The sequence below is a fragment of the Triturus cristatus genome, chromosome 1_2 (genome assembly GCF_964204655.1).
Source record: "Triturus cristatus chromosome 1_2, aTriCri1.1, whole genome shotgun sequence".
Taxonomy (NCBI): Eukaryota; Metazoa; Chordata; class Amphibia; order Caudata; family Salamandridae; genus Triturus; species Triturus cristatus.
This window is the reverse complement of record NC_140580.1, coordinates 49,117,564-49,144,010: the sequence shown is the minus strand read 5'-3', so window position 1 is coordinate 49,144,010 and position 26,447 is coordinate 49,117,564. Positions and strand designations below refer to the sequence as shown.

General features: G+C 42.3%; 1 protein-coding gene across 2 annotated transcripts in view; it reads left to right on the top strand.

Moving 5' to 3' along the window:
* LOC146866744 (uncharacterized) overlaps positions 1 to 26,447 on the top strand; it is an 84,220-nt gene that overhangs the window by 5,683 nt on the left and 52,090 nt on the right. For both annotated transcript variants that reach the window (XM_085601114.1, XM_085601125.1), the window contains exons 2-3: positions 16,984 to 17,110; positions 22,461 to 22,571. In XM_085601114.1, the coding sequence (XP_085457240.1) occupies positions 16,984 to 17,110; positions 22,461 to 22,571 (238 nt within the window). The remainder of the gene's footprint in view (positions 1 to 16,983; positions 17,111 to 22,460; positions 22,572 to 26,447) is intronic.

Below are 26,447 nucleotides of genomic sequence, written 5' to 3'. Positions count from 1 at the left end.
ACTGGAGTAAAACCGAACTCCATGGTATCTGCATTTCCTCAGGAAGTTTTGCCTCCTGAAAATAACAGGGCAGTCAACATGACGTCCTTAGTAGGTTACACATTATATTTATGTAGATGGTGCTGTTGGAGTTTGTCCAAATATGATGCCAATACTGTAATGACTTTTGTGTGGCTATCTGCGGCATAATGACACCGATTTCATGACACATGTCATGTAGGCATATTTTATGCTATGTGATGTAGACTTGTATATGTGAAATAGTACCTGGATCTACCCTGTGAACTGAAGAACCTGGGTAATATATGCAATAATTAAAACAATGGTTCTCTCAGAAACAAAGTTAATAGAACCAATTAGATTAATTCATAATATTATATCTGCATAAATCTAAACCAGCTTAATTGTTCTTACCAATGGAAGCGAAAGCGCCCAAGCCTAGAAGGAGATCTTCTTTACCCTGCTTTAGATTGATTTAGGATATGACATTTTGGTGTTCTGTCTTTTTATTGGGGTGGGCTGTGTAATGAACAATATGAATGTTTGTAATCTGTTGTACAGCAAGAATAATTGGATGCCACTGGAATTCTCAGTGCATTTGCTATTTTTTTATTAATGCAAGATCCATGTAGAAAAGTTCTGAACACTTCACGATTGGCCAGCAAAAATGCTGTGGGCCATGAGGAAAGTTTTACCCATGAATCCAAGATGGCCATCATGTCTCCAAACTACGTGGGATTCATGGCCTATGGGGAAATGTAGTTCATTAACATGACGCTGCCACATAGTGTTTTCTCTTTGCATGGAAAGTCTAGAAAATACTGGCAACAGTCTTTCCTTCCTTGCAATGTACTTAGTTGTAGCAGGTTTGAAGTATCACTCCCAAGTCATAAGTGGTAAGCCACATCTCTCCAGCCATGCTTCCTGACAGTTCCTCCCTCCCAACCCCCACAAAGGCTGACGTCTTGACGGTGGAGGTCCTGGTTTGTCAGGATATTTTGCATAAAATTCTCCCAACCGATGTGGGACATGAAGACTAGAAGTGGGTTTACATGGTCACTCCACAAGGTCAACCCCCTTTCAATGTATCACAAATTGCAACTTTGTTTTTGATAATTTGTACATCTAAAATAATTTGAGTGTACATTGTATTAACTTTCAGCATTCACCAGGACTGGCATAGTATGTGAAGTGTAGGCAGACTGTGGGTTGAACCAAAATGTATGAAAAACTTGGTGAATGTTCATAGACTGAGATAATTTCTGTTTTACTGTAATTGGATTTACCATCTGGTTACTCATAAATGGGCCCACAAACTTAGGTTGCCATCTATGAGATTCATTCAGATGGAAATATTTTGTGAGTAACCATAACTTCTCAGCAACACCATATTTGGGTGCTGAACTTCTCTTTCGATCAGCATTAAATTGATAAGTATCTTTAGCATTTTCCAATTCTTCCTTCGCCAATTTCTGAATCAGTTAAGTGTTCTTTCACAGACGGAACAGAGGTAGACAAGGACTGATCCAAAGGAAATATATGGGGATAATGGCGATACAGCCAAAAGAAAGGTGAGATTCAAATACATGAATTGTCAGTTTTATTGTATGTTAACTCGTCTAACTACAAGGTCTTAGTCCAGTCCTCCTCTCGTAGCAAAGCTTGATATCTCAAATACTGTTCAACCTTTCCTTCTTTCTATCCATCTGAGGATGGTAACTGGTGGGCAAACAAGCTTCAATCTTTAGCTCTTTACACAAAGCATACCAGAATTTTGTACAAAATTGAGACCCTACTACATATCCAGAACCTCCTGATCACCATGTAATATTGTGTAGTGCAAAAATCCATGCTACTTCTTTATGAGTAGGCAACCCGAAGGGATGATATGAAATGATCAATCTTAGCCAAATGGCTGACAGCCACAAGCATTAAAGTGCAAGCCTGGCTTTTAGACAATTGCACAATAAAATCAATTGACACAATATCCTAGTGTCTAGATATAGCAGTTAAGGGTCACAAAAAAACACTGGTTTTCTATGTTAACTCATAATCCAAGTAAAAAGTAAGCATGTCTATACATAACTCTTAACATCGGCTAATAGACCTGGCCACTAATAATATCTCATTTCTGGTGTTAGTGTTAGCTATTTCAGGATGTCCAGCCACCTTTCAATCATGAAGTCAATTGATTTCCTTTTTTGTTAAATGAACAGAAGCCAAGTATATAGCATTCCTTGATAATCCATCTTTCTTTTTAATGTCTATCTTCTTGCTGTTTTAGCTGAGTTTATAGACATAGTCTTGTCTACGTTATCCAACATTGATTAAAGCAATAGAATGATGTTACAGAGTTATTGGGCACAGAATCAATGTCAAAGTCATAGTCAGAAAAGAACAAGGACAGTCTGAGTTGCCTAGGAGTAAGTGTTCTGGGTGACTTAAGGAACTACGAATGTCTATCATCCAAATACGCTTCAATAGTTTGTTTGGCCTTAAAAAATAATGCCTTCATTTCTCATAAGATCTGTTAATAGCCATGAGTTCCTTATCAGTGATTGTATAATTTAACTCTGCTGTTAACAGTGTTTTAGAAAATAAGTTACTGGATGAACCTGAGCAGACTTTGGAACTCTTTTACATAGAACACCTCCCATAGCATGATATGAAGCATCCATCTCAACAATAAAAGTATATTCTACATTGGGGTGTTACAAAATAGGAGCACTAGAAAATCACTTTTTCAAAAAACAAAAAGCCTGCCCTGCCTCTGCCGGACATACAAAATATGTCCCCTCTAGTAGAAACTTGGTAATGGATCTTTCAATTTGAGAAAACAGTTGAATTTACAGCCTATAAAAACTGGCCAAAGCACTTTCAATAGCTTTTACTGAAGTTGGTGTGGGTCACTGAATAATTGCTGGCACTTTCTTTTCATTAACCTAAGGCATAATTATATACCCCATAATTCTGTAGTAGTAGCTTGAAAAATATATGAAATAAGGCAATTCCTTCCTTGCAAAACTGCTTTAACGCTTGGCATTTGAGTTTCCAAGGAGCCTGATTATATCAAAATGGCATCTAAATAGACAATACAGAGTAAGGCCAAAAATTCACTCAGTACCTCACCAACAAAACACTAGAATGCTGCAGGATCATTGCACAGTCCAAAAGGCATGCCCAGGTATGCAATAACTCAAATATTGTGTAGCATGTTGTATTGAATTCATTTCCATTCCGGACGCTTCACTAAATGGTAAGCTCCTTTGAGATCCACATTTTTGAATATCTTTGCATTTCTAATTTGACCCAAGAGAACAGATATTAATGGCCAAGGAAGACAATTCTGCACTGTGATTCTGTAGAGGACTCAGTAGTCAATAGACCCCCCTCAATTCACGCAATTTTAAAAGCACAAAATATAGAGGAGATGAAGATGGGCACTCGGAAGGACCTAAGGGACCCAGTGACCAAATGCTTTCCTATGTATTGTTCAATCTATTCTGTTTGTGAAACAGTGAGTGCATATGCGTGGCTACACAGCATTTCAGCACCAGGTTCCAAATCAATCTTACCATCATAACCCCTGTATGGAGGTCGCACGTCCATTGTCTTCTTATCAAGTACTTCACAAAATATACAAAATTTGCACAACCAGTGATTGGTGAAGTGCTTAATCCTGCAAGCACATTGGAAGGGCAACTATCTCTCGAGTTACACAGCACCATACAACTAGCTTGGCAAAAATCTTAAATCAATTGTATTGTCCCACCAACCCAGTCAATACAAGGATAATGTAAGCTCAACCAATGCATTCTTAGGCTTACTTTGAACTAACTGACATCTTCAGTGTAAGGTCGGCCGCTGCTTTCCCAGGTTTACTCTGAACTAAGGGGAATCTGTCAAATCAAAACAATTATTTTCATGAAGGTATCCATAAGAAACCAAAAGCTCTTGTGTGCATGAATCCTGAGCAGAAGAGGATGGAATACTGTTGTCTACTGCCTTAACCTCGAATTTGCAAGAATTAAGCAAACCTAATTTCCTGGGGCTCCAGGATCTAAAAAGCCCCAAAGCTACCTTCTCCTGACCTTCTGGAAAAATCATCTTCATGAGAACTATTAAATGAGTCACAGCTGACTGCATAGTATTCATTACCCCTCTGGGAAGTGGTTTCATTGTTTTATCCACAAGGCAGCTCCTCTCATTGCAGATGATTTCAGTCTTCTGCTTGCTGCAGCCTTACAGTGGGACAACATTACCAACACTAGACTTTTAAAGGCCCTAGGTGTACTTCTACATCATTTATAAAAAGGACCTGACCTTCAAAAGTGTAAGATTAAACTATATACATGTTGTATTTCTTTCTCTTCTTCTGTTATGGGCCCTCCTACACAATCTAACCACTTAGGCTCAGAAATACAACAACTCCATTTACACTACTAACTAAGTGCTCATCACACTCCGTTGGAAGATTAACGCCTTGTGCCAAGGCATCCTTACATTCACGTCACAGCCCTTCATGGAGTAAGGATACCTTTATTGGCCCCTGACAACCAGTTTCAACTACCAAATGATTAAATATGGTAATATAACTTAATAGAGCTTATAGGCCGTTTCAAAGTTAACTCATTATCTAAATAAAGAATGTGTGTTTTACTGTCAAAAAGTTCTGCATTTGATCACAGCATGTGGAACATAATGAAGCAAATTATTATTGCTCTCTACCAAGGACATGCTACAATTTGTCGCATTCCTATGCATATACACCCATGGTTTGTTCATTATGAAAATTCATACGTTTTAACAAAAACATTAACTGATACTGTTTAAGGAATAATGCAAACAGCTTTGGATCTAAAAGAAATCGTACTGGTGGGGCTAATGATATTATTGGACTCATCATTGAACAGGAATCCATAAAGAAACTTGGTATCTCTTAAAGAAGGTGGTAACCCCCATGATTCAGTGTTCTTGTAATCCGAGGGCAAAGGTATTTGAGTTGCATCTTTATTTTCTGGTTTTAACATACCATCAATCTCTTTGTTTCACTACTTTTAATTCAGAATGCAGGGTCTCAATCTTGGCTGAGACAGAGTAGTGTTAGAATCAATTATTCAAGTTGGATGATAATGTGGGCTGAGCAATCTGCCAGATATCACTAACCTTGTACTTGAGTTCCAGCAATAGCGATGCACCCATCCATCTCTCATCACCTATACCCAGGTACATAGGCACAACAACATGTGAGCCAGTGGTTAAAACGAGGAAACTCTGATAGGATAAATGAGAAAATAGACACTGGAACGCCACCGATCTGACTTGTTTATTGTGCTGGGCACAGAGGTCCGCAACTCGTAGTGGTTTGTCTAAAGGCACCAAGAAGTATCTTTATTAAAGGCCGTAATGCCTGCATTTAACAGTACCCGTGAACAGCTATACCTTAGTGACAACTCACTGTACATTGATGTGGTACTTGTTATTCCTGAAACTAAACATACAAGAGATGAGCATCATTAATATATGTTCATCAACACTTCTCTGAGTGTGATAACTATCTCAAGCTTTGTCACAATGCACTGTCTGTGAAATGAGTTGTAGTTTCTACCTGACAACATGACAACCAAGCCACGTGAAAGTAAATGACTTGCTTGGAAATAAGATTCATCGTCAGTGCTCTGCATCGTAGAGCATTCTCTGTGCATGTGATACTTCTCTCTCCAGATAGTGCTGGTACTCTTCAAGGACTGCCAGCCTTTCCGGCTCTCTGATTTACTCAGTGTATACGGGGTTGGAGTATCACTCACCCACACTCGCCAAGTTTTAAACAGTAAGCTTTGTCTCCAACCATTGTTTGTAACAATTCTGCTTTGATACTATGAATCAGGGCTGCTTGTGGATAACAGCCACTGGCCTCTCTGCCAGCTTCACTTTTCTGGTCTAATGATCCCTCTCATATGCCCACGTTCTTTTGTTGGCACAGACATATGTTCTGACGAGTGTGAGTGTATCTAAATTGGGACCAGTAAAATGCTTTAAAGGCCTCATCAAGATTACAAGATCAGCAGCCACTCCACGGATTGGTACTCTTTCACCGGACGACATCGCCTCCTGCAGGCAAAGTCTCCCAGTAACGTACTGGGAAACATTATGTTATTCCCCAAAATGTCCTTATCTGGAGTATTCTGCCACCTTCCGAGTTACTGATGCCCCCTAACCATGCATCAGCCCCCAGGCTAGTGAAGCCTCAGCACAGGCCTTTGGTTTGGTCTGGGCAAAGGACCTTGCACCACTTCCTTTCATCACCTAGACCACTAGGTGCAGCCCACTCTGAGTGCAGAAGCACCACAACGCCCCATGCCTCTAAGCACACTTCACAGGAAATTTGGCCGTTCACTGTGACCTCTTGTTACAGGACCGGGTCTGTGGCCAGGTCTTGTGTCAGCCCCTGTACCATCAAAATCACTGCATACTCATTTGGACATATAAGTCAGTCTCTGTTAGCAAGCTCTGGCCTGAAGCCAGATATGAGTTTTTTCTGCAGCTAGGCCCTGTAGCACTACTGCATCAGGCCCTGTAGCACTACTGCATCAGCCCCTGAATTCCCAACCCAATGCACATGGCCTTCAGTCATGCACAGTAGGCTCTGGGTGCAGGAACTGGGTACAGTCAAGCCCTGCACCGCCCCGGTGTCCACAGTACTCACTGCACACAGTCTTTGACTGTGCATTGGCATATTATTAAGTTTATTTCTTTTTTCAGAACTCGCAACAACAAAAAAAGAATTTAAAAAGAATTAGCTGACCCAAATCAAAATCTGTCGACCTCAATACAAAAACTAGGCTTTTATTTTTATTTTGGGAACTAGTACCCCTCTAGGATAGCCACGGTCTTCCAGGGGACAGAAAATGCTCCCTACGCCCCCCTTCTATGACCTCTGATTTATTTTCTGGAACACAGGGTTTGGTACCTGGCATATTGGAATGGCAGTTTCAAGAAGAAATGTTCAGTTGCTGCCAGCCAGTCATCATGTCTCGATTGTTCAGGGTTCTCTAATGGCCTGCAAATAATGCATTAAGCAAAAGGGAAAAAATGGCCTTTGGCTGATTCAGTTTATTTATTTTTCAAATTTGGGCCTTTAAAGCCCACCAACTTTTGTAATACAAATAGCCCCAAACTGACTGAATGGATATGCACCAAACCACAAAGCGATCCTATTATGAAGAGTTTTATGCGGTATAGATTCATGAAGATAACTATGCAAGAGTTAGATTATGGGACCAGGGGCAGATCACCTCTCCAATAGGCATCCGGCAGGGGGTTAGGCATGGATGATTCCTGGCCCCCATTCTATTCTCATTGTATATAAATGATGTAATAAATCAGTTGGACAGAGATGGTTGTGATGCATCCAAGGTGGGAGTCAGGAGAGTGCCTGGGTTACCTTTTGCGGACGACACTCTCCTGATTTCCAAATCACTTGGAGGACTCCAGCAACTCCTTTAAAACGTTAACTTTGTTTTCCAAGCGCGTGGGCTTGAACTTAACAGCTCTAAAACAAAAAGTACAAATGTAAGCTGTACATTGATTCAGACCCGACAGAGCAGGTCTCTAACTTTTATTACTTCGGGATAAGATCGACACCAAATTTGGATTGGTCAATGCAGGTCAAAAAGTCAGTTTGCTCGCTGATTCATTATTCGGCAAGAGTGGCCAAGATTGTTAGTAGAACTGTCTCCAAGAAATCTGCCCCTGCGATTGAGATTTATAATGTAAAAGTACGGGGAGTTATTTTGTACGGTGCTGAGATCTGGAGCCATTCAAACTGTAATATTTTAACATCAACAGAAAATAGGTTTATCAGGTCCCTCTTTGCTCTCTGCAAAAGCACACTACTGATACTCTTATATCTAGATCTGGCTTTTAGGAAAATTTCCTGGAAGGCTGAACTAAGGCCCCCGTTTTATTGGTTTAAGATTTGGACTTTGCCTGCTCTAGGAGCATATAGAGAAATCCAAAAGGATCTCCTGGCCCTATCTAGGACCTAAGATATACCTTGGTTTATGCATGTAAGGTCTGTGCTCAGGAAGTTCGGGATGGAGAGGTTCTGGGCGGCACCAGAGTTTTGTGCCGTCTGTAAAATGGCTACTAAGTTAGCCTATTGGGAGCAGATATCTGTGCAAACACTTCGGAGATGTGAGGGCTCCCTTACCTTGGAGTTTATGAATTTTAACATTTTACCAAGGTATGAGGTGAGGATTGATGAGATTACCCCCCTCCAGCTCGAAAATTGTTCTTTCAATTCAGCTACCAGTCTCCCTAATAGAAATGATTGTGTTAAACGGGCCATTGTGAAAAACAACTGTGATGAGTTTCCGGTGTGTAGAGGTCAACCAGAGACCATATCACAATTGCTATTTTTTTGTCTATGATATGACCCACAGAGAAGAAGATTGCAATTGTTGCTGTGTAGGATCCTGGGTGTAAGGAAGTAACTGGGTGCACTTAGAATCTTAAGAACTGACAGTTCCAGGCTGGTGGTCTTCGTGGTTGCAAGGTACCTTTTGGCAACCAGGATCTGACAATCTAAGTGCATTCGAGCATAGGATATAGACCTAATATGACAACCACACAGGAGGGAACTGGTGATCCGTTGATTTTGTGATGTGTTAAACTTACGTATGTGGCTCGTACCATATTGACCTAATCCTTGGTATAAACGTCTTTTAGTAGTGCTGTCCTCCCTTGCATCTAAAAAGCCTAGAAATTATACAAAGGAGTATAAGTAATTGTCCCTTATTTGGGTGGGAGGGATTTTATGTACTAAATGTAAATTCTTTTTTGCACTGGTGAAGTAAAGCGGGAGGAAATGGAAGAGTTTCATCTTACAGCTAAATTGAGGCCAGAGGGTTTGCTTATACAGCCAATTGTAGGCATTTCTTTGTAATTTTAATTTGACTATTTCTCCCTTTAAACCATAAAGTATTGGCACTTTTATTGAGATGTATGGAGTTGTTTATTTTTAGGTGTCCCTCGATGTTTTATATTTATTTGTCTGTCTCTTTATTATTCTTGTTGATTGAATAAAGTTGAGGCTGAATAGTTTTAGGTCATGTTTTGGTGTGAATCCATCAGTGGATTTTCATGTAGAACAGAGCAAAAAAATCGTAATGAAAGTAGATTGTGACATGCAACTTTTCCTCTCTTTAATATTTCCCACCAAACAGATCTGCATGAAAGTTTACATGCGAAAACTTAGCTAGTTTGAATATTTTTGTGCCAAATGTTATGCAGATTTATCAAAAGGTAGCAACATTATTAGCAAACTCCTTTTTAGTGTAATGAAAAGTGAAGCTAAACCATAACTACTGTGTCTCTATCGCTGACTTAAATTTGAGATACAACCTTCTCTCATCCCCCTTTTATTAATCAATACATTTTTACATTTCGGTTTTTGTTTCAAATGGCAAGGAACAGTTGTAAACAACTAATGTGAGGGTTCTCTTAACTTCAAAAAAGAAGATAGAGAGGCAAATTTTCATGCCAGCTGACGGCCTCGGATTGAACTGGTCAAGTGACATTTCAAAACTTGATCACAATTACGTGTTGTGCATATTGCACACATGGAGAAATACAGTACTGGTGAAAAACCAAATGAAAATAATTTACAGCTAATAGGGAAGGACCAGGCATGAGTTCCAGTGTGTTAGGAAGCGCTGCTAATATCCACACATGAAGCACAGTGAAGTTGTCTTTCCTAGAGTTCTGGCGCTAGCACCAAGTAGGCTGCCAAGCTAAGGCTGGTATTCGGAGGATTTTAACTGAGTTGCACACTGGCAGGCACACTTGGACAAAGGCGAGTGCTGAGGGAGGGCAACAATGAGCAGAATGGTTAGTGAGGATGCCTATAGATTTAATTTTTTTGCCAAAAATTGTATCTACCTCGCAAGGAACAATGGCCGTTTTTTTACACTGCTTTGAGAGGAGGCAATTTAATGCGATCAGCAAATAAGTACAGTTTCTGGCTTGACACAAAATATTAACCACTTTCATTTTTATGTTGTATAATCTAAGTAGGCTTAGTGTACATACTAAAGCTATAGAGAATAATTGAAATATGTGCCATCCCACTTAAATTCAATCACTGTTATAAAACTGCAGCACATTATGCATGTCGCTAAGGCCCTCCTCAAGACTGTTTCAACTATGCGTCACACAGTCTGTCTTCTTGCTTCCTTTTTAGGTCTCGCCTAGCGTTGCAGCGCATGCGCTGCCCGCTTGTCAGGTCTCGCCTAGTGTTGCAGCGCATGCTCTACTCGCTTGCGAGATCTATTGTCGTTGGTTTTCTGTCAGGCTTCTTTGGAAGTGGGGCTGGTGCACACCCTGTCTCCCTTAGGCCCCGCCCACCCATCGTCTGTTGCTCGTCATGCCTGAGTTGTGTCCTTGCCTCACGCTCGAGCCTCCCTTCTCTGAGAGCCTGTCTTCCTTAGGCCCGCCCACCCGTCTGTTGTTCGTCATGCGTGCGTTGTGTCCTTGCCACACGCTCGAGCCCCCCTTCTCTGAGAGGCTTCCATCGTGTCCCACCACCGCAAACTGGTGCTCGTTTATCTGGGTAGAGCTTTCTGCTAGGGTCACTTTTCCAGACCGGCAAGGATCGCGGGAGGATTTTGCGATCCTTTTGAGACTCCTTTGTTTTAATGAGTCTGAAATTCCTTCGTTTTAATCCGGTTGAAATGTGTGGGTTTTCATCCAAGCGGAAATTCCCAAAGATGTGCTGGTATCCTTGTAGAGTTCCGAAGGCTTTTCATGCGAGGGTTACTTCTTTAATATCCGAGGCCTGGAGATGCATTTTTTCCCCATTTTTTGAGGAGGAAAAAGGAAGTGGCAGTTCTCGGCCTGCGATCTGCATCAAGACTCGGAGACCCCAGCCCGAGCACCTCAAGTGGCTGCCGGAGAGGTACGAGCTCGCAAGGTCCGGGCGTTCCAAAACCGAGGCCCCCCTGACGTTGTTCGACCTGAGCCCCTCGTATTCTTTTGTCGCCCCCGTAAATAGTTCCTTCTGGGGGTCTCGGGTTTTTATATCTCCTACTGTTATTTATTTCTTCTACTTTCTGAACTATGGAGTTCTCGGGGTGAATGCTCCTGCGCGAGGTTCCGTCTCATTAAATTACGTTGCGGGTTAATGTGCATACTACAAATATCAAGTCAAGTCAAAGTAGTCTTTATTTCGAATATTTCATCTTGAAAGACATAATTAATAATGCATTTAAAAAATAGAATACAGTTTTTTACATCATAGACTTATAAACCGTTTGATAAATAAATAACAGTTTAAAAACAGGAATAAAAGAATATTAAACAATTCAGGAACAATGACTTGTAATTGAATAAAACATAGACCATAAAAATAAGTGATGCTATGCTTCAATAATAGAGGGCGGGGGATTAAGAGATTTGCATCTACTCCGCAGAAGCCAGGCCCAGCTAATATATTTAGCTAGACCAATGACCACGAAAGGGGACGTGTCTGTCTTAAGAATCCTTCTAGCGGCCTGGGCTGATCTAACACCTAGTTCACGACACACAGGCCGCAACCAGACTCTTCTGGGTTGGACATATTCTGGACAGACAAATAAAAAGTGATCGTCTGATTCAACCAGGTTCTTACACGTTGGACATTTGTCATTACCATTAATAGACCAGCTTGAAGTAAAAGAGCATTATGGGAGGGACCCGGTTCTAAATTGGTGATATAATTTCCGGTCCAGCTTCTTAGTTATTACATCCCAGTATGCCTCAAGAGAAGGTTGATCCTTAATAGACAGATAACTTGTGGTCAAAGAGCTGTCAGTCGAGGAAGAATAACGTTTATGCAAGGACCAATGCCAATAGGAATCCCTAAAGATTTTTTTAGGGGGAAAAACGGCCGACACGGGGTTAGACCACAGATCGCCCATACCCATGTCAGTCAGAATAGATTTAATTTCTGACAGCCAGCTTATTCAATGGGAACCCCTCATATCTTTTACCTCTAGCATTGCCCTTGCATAAAGAGATCGCTCCGGGGTGGTCCATAGGCGACGCCAGAACGCCAAGGGCCTATACCGGATCATATCTTCAATGGGCTGACATCCTAGATCATAAAGCAGGGGAATACGTGGGGCAGATGTAGGTAACCCTACTAAAGACCTCAGGAAGTTGTTTTGGGCCACCCTCAGAGGGTCCAATTTGCTGAACCCCCCATAACTCAGCACCATACATGACTGCTGGGAGAATTTTGGACCCATAGATTTTTATCAACGGTGCTACAGGTTTGGTACAGGATAAACTGTGTTCTTTAAGCAGGGCTCCACCTAATTGTGAGTGCTTAAGGCAGAGGAGGTCAATCTGGGGCCTCCAACTTAAATTATCGCTGAATGTTACCCCCAAATAGGTGAAAGTGGGGGTCTGTTCCAACGTTGCACCTCCCATTTCTACCCTGGTTTTGACAGGACGAGATCCACGAAGGACCATGAACTTGGTCTTACCCACATTAACCTCAAGCTCAAATATCTATGTAGCCCGCGCCTCATATTCCGGTGCAAACGGATTGGCTCAGAGGAGTTATGCCTTTGTTGCCGCTAACACTATTTTACCAGGAGGCTACAACTTTCAGTCGTGGTGAGGTAGCTCAGGTGGTTAACGCGCGTTACGCTCTGATCTGTGTAAGCTGGAGGGAGGTAGGTTATAGTTCACTATAAATAGATATCTCAGATGATAATCAGTTCGTCCTCTGTCGATATTTGGATTACTTTCACAGGTTGGTCGATTTTGTAGCTGGGGTCCTGGTTCGAGTCTCGATGTCAGCGAAAACCTCTTGTGAATTTGGGCAAATCACTTAATCTCCCGGTGACCCCCCCCCCACCCACCCACCCAAATGAATGTGTCCTTCTGTAGCATAACGGTGCTTATGTAAAGCGCGCCAATACCTGCGGGTCGAGTTCGCGCTACATAATACTCCCAAAAAAAAGAAATAGCTTTGCAGGGTTAGCTGGTCCGTAGCAACTAATTGTGGGTGATCCACCTGGCGCTTTTGGCAGTCTTGGTAAGCAAGCACAGAGGAACGTGGTTCCTCCTTTAAATTGTGTGTGACCCACAGGTAACAACTGTCCCCCCCGGTACAATAACTAACGACACAAATTAATGTTCTATTCCCAGCATCAAAATTCAAGGGGTTTCTGCCCCTACTACATAATTTTTGGGGTACGGTTGTTGTGATAAAAGGAGCACTTATTTTCATCTAAGGACTCACGAAATGTTGATGAAATGGATGCACGGCTTTAAAAGTCAAACAAGAAAGCGGTGGCAGACTAGTGTTTCTTTGTCTGCCTTTAACTTTCTGGTCCCCTTCCCCAGGCTCCCTTGCACCCCGCCTTCCTTGCTATGCGGCACCTGGTTGGAATTATATGGTGATGTGATAGCTGAACCAACCAGAGGCCCAACGTTGGGGAATTGGCTCAGCTTTCTTATTTCCACATAGCTTTCTTATTTCCACGTTTTTCTTTTTCATGAAGAGTCACTAAAGTCGGCAACGTTCCATTATTATTATTATTTGAAGATCACAAATTATTTTTATAAATATTAGACGCGAGGTTGTGTCAAGAAAAGGAGCCCAGCACATTTGGTGGCTTTGTAGAATGTAAATTCGACAAGCTCGGCTAGTTGGCTAAAGAAATAGGTCTCGTAATTGTTAAAGTTATTGAGGGGTGAAGTTATAAACATGGAGCGGTCTAACAGCGTGCGTCACTAAGATAATAACATTTTCCATAATAGACAGAGCAGCCCCGAGCAGCAGAAAAAGAACAGAGGGTTAGGGAGGGCAGTGCTAGGATTGGAATAAACTCCACTTGGCACCCCAGGGGTGTGATTTATTTTTTAAAAATCACTTCGTGTAATGCTTCAGAAATGTACTTGTCCTGTAAAAAAAATTAATTCCCTTGTCCCAATTGGTGCCATGCAGTGATGTGACAAATTATGAGAGCCTCTCTGGTTATGCAGATATTATATAAACGTTTGGATTGTCGCAGGTCTCAGATTTTCACACATTAGTGCAACTCTACATACTGTAGCTAAAAGAAGGTGTGAAAGCGTAGTTGTAGGGTTCAAATGACCTTTGAGTTTGTGCACACCCACTAACTTATATGTTGAACAGTATTCACCGTGTCCTCTCCACTCTCTTCACACACTAAACAAGCATTTGCAATGCAATAGGTCTCCCATTTTAGAAACTTTGACCTATTGGTATTGTAAATGACAATGCCTTTTATTATTGATGTTTTTTAAGCACATAATAAAAGGGATTGTCATTTACAATGCCAATAGCTCAATCTCGCAATTGCAAGACCTATTGCATTGCAAATGCTTGTTGTATCTGCTGTGTTGTTTTCCTTGCAGACAGGCCTTCTGTGAGTTAAGCAAACACGTCTCTGCCTCAAAATGAAAAGAAAAAAAGACAACAAGGAAATGCATGCCATCCTCACACTCTTGATATATAGTATAGTGCAATATACAACGGAGCATACCCTCTGCATTCCAATATCAATAGAAATTGGGGTGTAATTGGAGTTATTCATTCAGTCTGTTATGTGTAGACGCTAAATGAATTTAATGCAAAACATTGATGCTTTATCAGGGGCCGTAATAAAGGCTCAAGAAAAAAAATTAAAACTCCAACTGAATTGCATTTTAGTTTATTCTCTTACCATTTTAAGCTTCAAACAGTATGTACATCGATTATATAATGTTAGTCAGACATCAAAGAAGGGATAGTATGCTCAACAATGAAAACGATCTAATATGTGTTTTGTGTATTTGCCCAAATAAGAATTGTCACACCCAGATTTTCCTATTCGTTCCCCAACAGTTCCTGGTGGTCAACTACTATTTTAAACAAGCATTGGCATAGCCAATAGGTCTTGCCTATTGGGACCTTATAAGTGTTCAGCCATGCAACAGTTGCATAACTAAATACTTATAAGATCCCAAAAGCGAGACCTATTGGCTATGCCAAGCGGCCGTGCGGCCGCGAAAGTGAAAGTGATCGCGATCAAACATCAAAGCGGCTGTGCGGCCGCGAAAGTGAAATTAATCGCGGTAAAGCGCGGCGCACGTATTTGGAGACTAATTTTGTTACACTTATTACAAACTACATTATGTGACACAAAAGTATCCTGTTAATGCAATATCCAAAAAGGAGCATCAAGTCTTGTCATGGGCAAAAGTGTTGTTTGCAAAGACCACCACCAGCTGTTCCGAAAGTGTGTGTGTGTGTGTGTGGGGGGGGTGGGTCTTAGACAAGGTTGAATGCCTGAGAAGCATGCAAAGTCGTGAACTATTCAGAAACATGTGTTGTCTAGCCATGGGATTATTTAACACTTTTGTACAAGAATAAGCCGTTCTGCTTCTTCTCAGACCACTCCTGACCCACTAAAACAGTAGTTGGCAACATTCTGTGAGACACTTGAAGTTCCCACTGTAAAATACAAAATACCCTTTTGCAGGCGCTTTTGCAGGCGTGAAACTGAGCTGGCAAAACACGTGCAAAGACAAAACTGAAACAAGGGATTTAAAAATTCGCCTTCAAGGTCCAGCCTCCTTCAGTTTATGTACACAAGTTGGCAAAGGTCACATGGTGAAAGCACAGTAAAAAAAACAAGCATTGGCATAGCCAATAGGTCTTGCCTATTGGGACCTTATAAGTGTTTAGCCATGCAACAGTTGCATAACTAAATACTTATAAGGTCCCAAAAGTGAGACCTATTGGCTATGCCAAGCGGCCGCGAAAGTGATCGGGATCAAACATCAAAGTGAAAGTAATCGCGGTAAAGCGCGGCGCACATGCACTGTAGCTCTAGGCTGGCCTGGTAGCACTTTTTGGAGCCCTCTCAATAAGTCTCGCCAGACCAGCGCATGCGCTGGGTCATGCGAGACCTAAAAATGATGAATGAGAGAATACCCTTATATCACTACCCCAAAGCAATAAAAGTGAACATAATCTGTAATCTCAAATACATGTCAAGTGTCAGTGCTTCTGAAACAGTACTAATGTTAGTGCAAAATTCTGACAACAGCGTTCAATAACAAATTGTATCGTTTGTTAGTGGGATTTGTCTTGTTCATTTTTATTCAGTAATAGTGTATTCCTATCGAAATTTTATAGCTCGTTTCAGGTGGAAGGCAAAGGTTTCCATCCATTGAACACTGTCTAAGATGCTCCATTACTTGTATGGCTGCAATAACATTTTATATGCAGACGTTCTTCTTTTGGAATATTATGTTCATCATGTCTTAAATGATGATGATTTTTACCGTGTCCAATAATGCTTCTGTATAATTTTGGTTCTATACATTTGTTCACCACAAATAATTCATTATACAAAACAGGTATTTTTCTTTCCTGCTATTCACTGAGAGTTTAATACCATAAAAGTTTTGATTCTGATATCGAAGATATTCTTTAATAACGAATCAGGACGATACCAAACCTTAATACTTTTAATATCTTCTTCTTCTCATAACAACAAATGAATAGGTTGGCATAACAATGGAAAACATGTTTCCCATATGTTGCTTTGTTGGGTGTCAAAACACTTCTCAAATAAAAATATACTGTTCAAAGTGTAGCAAACCTTATAGAAAACCATGATAGAGTGGCCCATGGAGCTGGCTGAATGCTTTAAAAATAATATTGAATGTCTTCAATGACTACTTTATAAAGGTGCACGTATATAATTTATGAAAGTTATGAACGTGTTTTGAGTAGTTATGGATGGTTTTGCAAATGTTTCAAATGTCAGTTCAGTCTTTTATTTTTTAGCACATTTACCTAAAAGTTGTATGTATAATCTTGCTTGTTTCTGTATGTTAGGAATCAAATTTGTATTGGTTTTCTAAACTACTTAATGAGATGCTGAATGTGTGGTTAAAACAAATCTGTTTTTCCAGGAACAAGTTAAGTTTCGAGATGTTGCTGCCTGTTTTTCTGAAGAGGAGTGGAAGGTTTTACAGGAATGGCAGAAAGATTTTTACAAGAACGTGATGAAGGAAATTCACCAAGTCGTAATAGCAATGGGTAAATATGTACACAGTGAGGACAGCAAAAAATGATGGGTGGATTCTTGAATTAATCTCAGGCACTGGTAAAACACTCTTGGCCGCAATCCAGCTCATTGCTTTTTTTTGCCCTATATGCCACCATGGGCATGAACCTGTCATCTGTAAATCTGCCTTAGTCTTGCTCCAATACAAACAGTCCACCTGAATCGCCAGGTAAGGTCATCTCTGAACGTGAACGTAAGCAATCCTAGGCCTGTTTCAGCCTATTTGGGCCTCGTCACAAGGTAGAAGATTGGGTCCTATGGGACAGCAAGAACAGAACACACCTGGGCATACCAGTCACACTTAGAGCAACAACAAAACAGTGATGGGCAGATTGCTTGAATTAATCTTTCTGGGCCACAATACTGGGCCACAATGCAGAACATTGTTTTTTTGCCCACCATGGCACCTCGGACAGGAACCGGCCATATGCAATAAGGCAAGTCTCAGTTGAGAGTGGCACAGTGCTGAAAAAAGATGGGTTTCTATGCTGGCCAGAGTATTGCCAGTGGTTTATAGTATTTAATAGTATTCCTTGTGTGAGAAGTTGGCCTGATATATGCTGTCCACTAGTTATAGTGGGCACCTTGTATCAGTCCAAACAACCCCTTGTGGTGATAGGTTAAAGACAACCTTTACTGAAAGCTATCCTAGTGGTAGCTATGGAGAGCAGCCTTCAGGCTAAGTCTTGAAGGAATGTAAAGCAGCTTGTTTTACCAGTCTATAATCTCTTGAATGATCAAATGAAAGGACAACCACACCATATATATATTTAAAATATATGTATTTAAGATAAAACACACCCCTCTAGTCTCTTTATGAGGCTGGAGTTCGAAGTACTTAAGTTACAAGTCAGTATTCAGCAGTAAAAGCACAAATACACGTTTGGGCCCTAGGGGCGTACTAAACCATATACCAATAAAGTGGTATAAGAACCACGACTGAACTAGACACAAGGCCTAGAGCCTGTAGAAGTGCTTGGACCACAAGGAACCACACAAGGTAGTGACACAGGGGACCCACGGGGGATGCGTGCAGTGTGAGAACACAGCCGTGAATCGGCGTTAACTTCTATGGGGAAAGTCGCAGTTGGAAATTAAGAGTTTAAGGAAACTTAGAGGATGACTACGAGCGAACCCTTTTGGACTTAGAGGTGTCTAGGGCCAACATCCACGGGAGCACCGGAGTACTCGAGTTACCTCACCCAGGGAAGCCGGGTGCATAGGTGTCAAATGGTGTCGGGTCGCGTCGCTGTTTTCAATGGAAGCTTCTCAGGAAGTACTGCTGCCGTGAAGAGGAAAAGAGTCCGGAGAGATCCAAGCCTGGATCTAGGATGGAAGGAACCTGAAAGCAGAGGGGACAGAGTCTGGGTCACTTACCAGTGACCAAGGGCACGATAGTCCAATGCCCACAGATGTCGGGTGCTTCAGGTGAGTTGACGGGTGTCTTGACTTTTCAGCCACGCGGTTCAGGAGGCGTCGACGACAACCAGGAGCTGGATTCGAGCTGTCGAGTGCTGCGGTGTCGGCGACCAGATTGGACCCAACAAGCCTTGGCAACGGCAAGTCACTTGGAAACAGAAAGGACGTCGGTGCAGACCAGCAAGGTCTGGGGGACTCACCCAGCGAGGGTAAGTCGGGGCACGTCTGGAGCAACCAGGAAAGCCCAATCAGAAGAGGAGTCGCCTTCGTGGGGACCCACTAGCCAACGGGCTAGCGATCGCGAAGGAGCCTCGAGCGGTCGCACTTGAAACCGGCCCACGGGTCACTCATGGAGTGGAGGCCAGAGATCTTCGGTGCAGGAGGTGCTCAAGGCTGGGGCTACTCGGAGCCCTAAGCACAACTTCGAGGCGGACCAGGAAGGTGATGGATCAGCAAAAGATCACGGTGTCCAGGGGTCATGGTTCCACGTCACCCACGATAGCCACGGGCCTCAGCTTTGCTGTGGACTGAGGGTAGCCTCGGGGAAGTCTGGAAATCCACCTCTGGGGATGCAGAGACTTCGGCGTCCGGTGGGAGCTTCAGAATTGCAGACCGGACAGTTGCCTCTGTGGTGCCTGCCAAGCAGGGTGTTACTCCTTGACCCCAAGGGAGATTTCTTCAGTCTTCTAGTTGAAATAGAACATCGAAGGTCCAGGATATATGTTGCAGAGTTTCGTCCAGGGTAATCTAAAGTCGCAAGGACTGGGTTCCCATACTTATACTAAGTTTGGGGCTTGGACATACTCTAGGGACCCACCTATGGGAGGGTTTGGAAAGAGGGGTGGTTACACCCATTTCTTTTGTCCAGTTTCGCGCCAGAGCAGGGGCAGGTTTGAACTGGACTATACACAGGGACACCAAGTGTGCCCCCAGTGTAGGACTTCAAAGCACACATCTGTCTGTCTGAGGAGGTGGTTACACCTCCCTGGGACAGGAAACCTATTGTCCAGGCTTCCCCTGCCAGAGTTTCGGTCAGCAGCAGGAGGCCAGACCCGTGTCTGTGGCATCCATTTTGTGATGCCAGGGCTTTAGAAAGTCTTTACCGGGTAAACCCGAGTGAACATGTCTCTCCCTCTAGAAGGGTGGAAGGCTACCCCCCCCGCCCCCGCCAGAACTGGTGGGGGGGGGGGGTGGTGTAGTATTCGAAAGCGTTTGACACCAAACACGACATGTTTCCGTGCGGCCTGTCCAAAGTTAGCCTTTACCGCGAGGTTATAATGCATGTAAGAGTATATGGTCAGGCTGCACGACAAACCGCATCAGAGGAGGTACTCCGAACGCTGCAGAGGGGCTCTGCTCATGCAGGGGCACCCTCTCACATAAAAACCAAGCACTCTGCCTTCAGGAATGTTAAGGCCTGCCATAGGAGTGACTTATAGGTTTTATATGGGTGTGCAATGGTAGTGATATAGGTAGTCTATACCACAGTAAGAGGTGCAAGCACCACCTTACCCAGGCTGCAGTAGCAGACCTGTGGTGTCATTTTGGAGTGCTTACCAGAAGTGGAATAATACATGCTTCAGCCCCTGGTAGGCCTCTGAGGTACCTTTCCCCTAGGTACATAGTATACCATATACTAGGGGCTTATAAGGCACTCCAGAATCCAATTAGAAATGTACCTAATGTACATGGAAACCATTTTAGAGAGGAAGCAGCTAGGCTGGAGTTCTGATTAGCAGGGCCACAGCCAGACTAACGTCGAAAAACAGTGAAACACCAGCAAAAAGTGGGGGTACCCATGTGAAGCAGAGCCTACTCTCCTACACCTTGCATCACCTTTAGTCTGTTTGATGTAATGCTAAGTGGCCTAGGGTATGCCTAGATGTAGGTCCCTTGCTCGCATTGCCATAGAATCCAAACTGTCAAGGTTCGCTTCTGGAGGGGACATTGCCTAGCAGTTTGGGATAGACTATACTCTTGAAGAGCAGGGTCAGTACTGATTTGTATATGGCAGGTCTTGACCTGGAGTGGCATAGTTGGTGACAAATGATGGGTTGGAATGCTACTCAGAGCAACTGTCAGTGGTTGAGACGGATTGTGAGCATTCCTCCCAACACTCTTAGTGTGTTAATTGAATATGCACAGAGTACATCAGTTTATCTATAAAAAATGTACAATTTGTTGAATACTGCATAATTGAAGTTTCAAACTTCTCAAATCATTTTGTATAATAATTTTAGGATGCTCTTTCTAGATAAATCATAACTCAAGCATGAGAGGCACGTCACCTAACATGTAATGCACTGCATTTAAACAGTAATCTTCATATAGGCTGCATCAGCCCCTCCTCACAAATGAAGTTTGCATTTTACTTAAAACCATGTTCCTCCCACCATTTGAAGAATTAAGATTAGTTTATTTTGAGTTTAGACTACGAAACAAAACTGACTATGGTGTAGATTGCATAAATGCATATCCTTGTTAAAATAGGCAAAAATGGGTATACTCAAGGTATGTCTAGTGGAAGTGGGCCAAGTTGTGTAAATGACAGTAAACGCAAGGAGCTTATTATTTACAGAAATTAGCACCCGTGCAGAGTGGTATTTTCTTTAAGTGATAGCCCAAAACAGACCCACTGAGTTGGTTAAATAGTGGTTCTACCATCATCTACCATATTTTTCCTGGTATGGACCTCCTTTCAGGTTTTTTGTTAGTATATGTAACTTGCTGGTTATCCTGTTTTACAATTACTTCCTTTTTTCAATTTCTCGATGACTCGAATTCTGTTCATATGAAAATTTTTAACCTCCCAAATTATTTTATGTGATCAATACATTACGTATATTTTGTTCACATTATTTGCAGTTAACTAGGGTTTCCTTTTTTTGTATCAGGAGAAATTGAAGGTAGGGAAGCCTGACTAGTCACGTCGGCGTACAGCTCAAAAGTCATGGTGTGAATAAAGCATGGGTGTGTCAATGCAAATTGAAGACCAAAAAGATTGTCTTGTTTTGCAGAGGAACAGGTTTGTTTTGTACACATTGCATGCTCTTCTGAAGAAACGTTGCTGCTGTATCACATTAAGCAGCAATTGTTTGTTTTTAAAAGAACGTTAATTTGATGGCAGATTGTACCAAAGTTGCCAAAGTTAAGAGCAAATCTGAATTCTATATCCAACAGAGATACTTCAAAGTCAGAAAACTTTCTGTAGGAGGCTATAATAAAAAAAACTGGAATCTGTTAGACTTGCGAAGATCCAAGGCAGCTTCAGAGGGAAGCAATATCTGTGGTGGGTGTGAATTCTTTGGGGCAATGTGGTTTGAATATCAGAAGCGATTTAACATATGACATTTTACAGCAGGGAGATCAGGGACTTGTTGAAGTTTTGTGGAAAACTTTCCAGATGGAAGTAATAGAGTGTTAGTGGACAAGAATTCATATGAGGACTTACTGTGTAATCAGCAGTGGCTCGCACAGTTCAGAACGGTGGGTGGGGCAAGACGGAGTGGGGGGTGGTGGAATTCGACAGACGATGGGCTAAGTAATATTCAGTAAATAAATAAAACCACATATTTTGTGCTTGCTGCATCGCCGCGTCGGCATGCGGCGAGCGCAAAGTAAGTGGTTTTATTTATTTAATATTACTTAGCCCACCATCTGTCGAATTCAACCCCCCCGCCCCCACCCCGCTCACCACTCTACCTGTGCGAGCTGCCACTGTGTGCAATGTTATAAGTCCTATGCCCTTTCCATCCCTCAGCAGGTTTTAAGGAAACATTTTTTTCCTTATAGCTTACTTAACTGTAAACATTAAAATAACTACAGCAGTCTCTCTCTCACTTTCTTTCCCACAGCCTTGCAGTTCACATTTTAACATGGCAAATGTTTCAATTATATTAACAGGCTATCAAATTGTCAATGCTGATACTTTGCTCCGGATTCATAAAGGAAGAGACATTTACATTCAAGATCTCCAGGACACAGTGACAACAGACACATGTAATCAGACTGTGTGTAAGTAAAATTGTGTGAAACATGTGTGTGCTTTGTGCTAAGCCAGAGCTCGAAAATGTATATTTTTTGCTTTCCTGAATTGTTCTTGAATCGGGCATGCTGACCTAAAAAGTAGTCGGGTAGTAAACAAGTGCTGGCAAAGCCAATAGGTATCACCTTTAGGCTTTTCCAATGCCTTTTAGAGATGCTGTACAGCAAGACAGTAATCTATCTCCACATTCCAGCAGGCCCTCCAACTGTTACACCTCATACATGCTGAATCTCACCACTCACAACGCTAGTTTTAGTTGTATTGGATCCTTATCATCTGATGTTGCATATTTAACAAACTACACTAGGGTATAAGTATCATAATAATAAGTGTTTATTTACACAAATGGTGAGGCAAAGTTTCAGTGGATTATAGTTCGAGGAAACCACCCTACTCAGGACACAAAACATCAGCTAACAGTCCTTTTAGGTTTTGCCTGCGACAGTGCATGCAGACTTGCTTGTGAGAGATACTATGCTCTACAAAGGGCTTTGAGCCCACCCACTGTTTACCGTTCGTTGGCTTCATTGTCACTCGGATTTGCTGCCTTGCAATTAGCCAGCGCATGCTTGCCTCACTTCCTCATTTTTCGTATGGAGCGTGGACCAAAGTACAGATTGCTTTCTCTTGATCCTTCGGTTACTACTTCTGTGATTTAGGTACAATTTTTTTCTTACAGTTGTGTTGCTTCTTCCCTCCCACCTACATCCTCCTGTTTTTAGTGTTGCTTATTCCTTCCCCCAAAACTACTTTCCCCTTGTCTGGACCACCCTCCGGTTATCTGTGTTGTTCCCCACCCCACACACCGTGAAAAACAAAAAGCGCTATGACCCGGCTAGCGCTTGCTTTTTTCCCAGTCTTGTTGCCAGTTCCTTCCCTTCCTGTTGTCCGTGTGCCCCTTACCTCCCTTCCAATCTTCCTGTTGTCTGTGTGGTCTCCAGCCACCTGCTCTAAGGAAACAAGCCTTTGCGATGTAATAGGTCTCACATTTGCTAGAGTTTAAGCTATTGGCATTGTAAATTCCAATGCCTTTTATTTATTTGTATTGATAATTACCACATAAATAAAAGGCATTGTCTTTTACAATGCCAATAGCTCGAACTCTTGTAAATGCGAGGGCTATTGCATTTCAAAGATGCGGCCACCATTGTCCCGGGCTGCTTGGAAAGGGAAAGCGAGCATGATGCCCTTAATGTTGCAGGAAAGCATGCCGTGCCTGCAGTAGGTGAAACTCATTAAGGAAAATAGTGCTTACAGACTAAATAAGATGTACCATGTAACTAATGAAGTAAAAGGGCCAGTCCTCATGGGAGGTTACAAATGAAGACAAGGCGGCATTAAGGAGGGACTAACAAGCCTATTAACGAATCATAAGCCATCATGTAGGAAGGACAATGACACAAGCCAATAATTAATATGGGCGGAGAGTGGGCGGGGCTTCAAGTCCATACTCTAATACAGCATGCCTCTCCGCACATGCACTGCCCGGGCTCGACCTAAAATAAGTGCTTTGACGCAACAGAGCTTGCCGTGGTATAGCCCTTTTTACAACATTCAAATTACAGCCATGCTGCTCTTGGGCAGCACTCCAAAAGATAGAGAGTGGTCCTACTTGCCAAAGGGACAGGACATCAAACTGACACTATGTCAAAGAAAATCTCCCTTTAGGAAACCACAATAGCATACTTGATCAGTTACTTCTCACTCAAACCCTATTCACATTAAAACTATAACAGTAGCCAAAGAATCAAATATTTGGATGCTTTATTCACCAGGTCAATTCAAAACGTTAAAAAATATTCAAGAATATATTTTATGAATAAAAAAGAGTTAATAAACTTCATTAATTACAAATGATGTCATAATTAGAAATTTTATACAATATACATCAAAATAATTTTTGGACAGAATACATAGCAATTTTATAAATCAGCATCAATAATTCATTCACAATTAAAAACTATAATTGACAAAAAATATACAATAATATCAATAAATGTACACCAATCTAATATAAACGAAGACCAAGAAGCGACGCGTTTCGGTGGCAATAACTGGTCCAAACCACCTTCTTCAGGCTTTCTATTAAAACGTATCCCGGAACTTTAAAATCATAATATCTAATTGTGGACATCAAATGGGGTGTATTCCTCCCAGTCTCTAATAGCCAACCGGTCACAGACTGCACTTAAAATGTCTCCTCACAATATTCAGAAAACTGTTTTTGCAGTTTGTAATCGAATATCAAACTGTTGAGATCAACCCCAAGAAGCTGCCCTCATCAATAATCACAATTCCTTTATTGGAGCACAATTCTTATTAATTTAAAGTGCTTGTGGGTAATGTTTATTTCCTCTTCATCAAAATATTTTCATCTTTATTTTGAGGGGTTAGCACCGGGATTAGAAATCTCCGCGTCCTCGACAAATCTTTCAGCTCTTGGGCAGCACACACTTCTTAGAATGGCAGTCATATTTTTTATGGGATAGCACTTGGATGTACTACACACATTACTGACTTGTAAATACACTTTTTAAAAGGGTTGAATGCAGTTTGTGGGACAGTGCTGGCTTGTCTCACACGGCAACTGACAGCGAGCGGACTCGAGGTTAAAACAGCAGAGTTTCAAACAGCAGAGACAATGTGACTGGCTTGAGACGGGAGACTGAAGTTCCTTTCTGCTGTCTTATGGTGACCAGAATTGTAAAGCCAACAAGCATTGGCATAGCCAATAGGTCTCGCCTTTGGGACCTTATAAGTGTTTAGCCATGCAACAGTTGCATAACTAAACACTTATAAGGTCCCAAAAGCGAGACCTATTGGCTATGCCAATGCTTGTTTTTACTGCTGCAATCTATTGAATCCTCACAGAGAACATCATGGGGGAGTGTGGGTCAATGGTTAGAGCGGCAGACCCTGAAGCAGAGTTCTGGCCAGGGACCAGGGTTCGATTCCCGCCTCGGCGGGGCTCGGGTCTCAATTTCCTCGGACCTGTCTATTCTCGCCTCGGTGCCTATTCTAATCACGGGCCCCACGCTGCAACTCTGGGCAATAGCTTGCTTAGCCTCCACACCGGCCCCAACAGCGCTAAGGATGCCTGGCTTCACCCTGGGGGTGCCCAGGAGTGGACACTTCACAGGGAAAGCCAGGAGGGGTTCCACAGCGGTATGAGTATCAGCGCCAGGAAACCGCAAAGGCGACACCGCAAGGTGGCCGTCTGGTGACAGTGCGCTCTATAAGTACCTTGACATTTTACATTTACATTTACAAAGCGGGCCTGCGGCCGCGAAAGTGTTCGCGATCAAACATCAAAGTGGCCGCAAAAGTGAAAGTAATCGCGGTAAAGCGCGACGCGCGCGCCCGCGCTCATGCACTGTAGCTCTAGGCTGTCCTGGTAGCACTTTTTGGAGCCCTCACAAAATGTCTCGCCAGACCAGCGCATGCGCTGGGTCAGGCGAGACCAAAAAATCGGGACATTTCATGAAAATAGAAGAAGGACTACAGTTTTACTTCAAGCGAGTGTACAGAATGACAGCGCTCCTCAGCACGGAATTACAGAACAGGTAGTTAGACCATACATAAAATGCAATTTTTACACCCAGAAACTTCCCTGTTAATTAACTTGCTTTCTAGAAACAACTGCTCACTATCCCTGCTTTGTACAACATAAAAAACACCTCCCGCCGTTTTCAGCTGACCCTCTCCAAAAACTGTGACATGAGCTAAATTTCCTGAAATCTGCCCGGACAGCTGGTGAAAAACCCGGACCGTCCGGGCAAATCCGGGACGCCTGGTCACCCTATGCTGTCTATTGTTTATTGACGGCAGCGTGAAATATAGCCCAG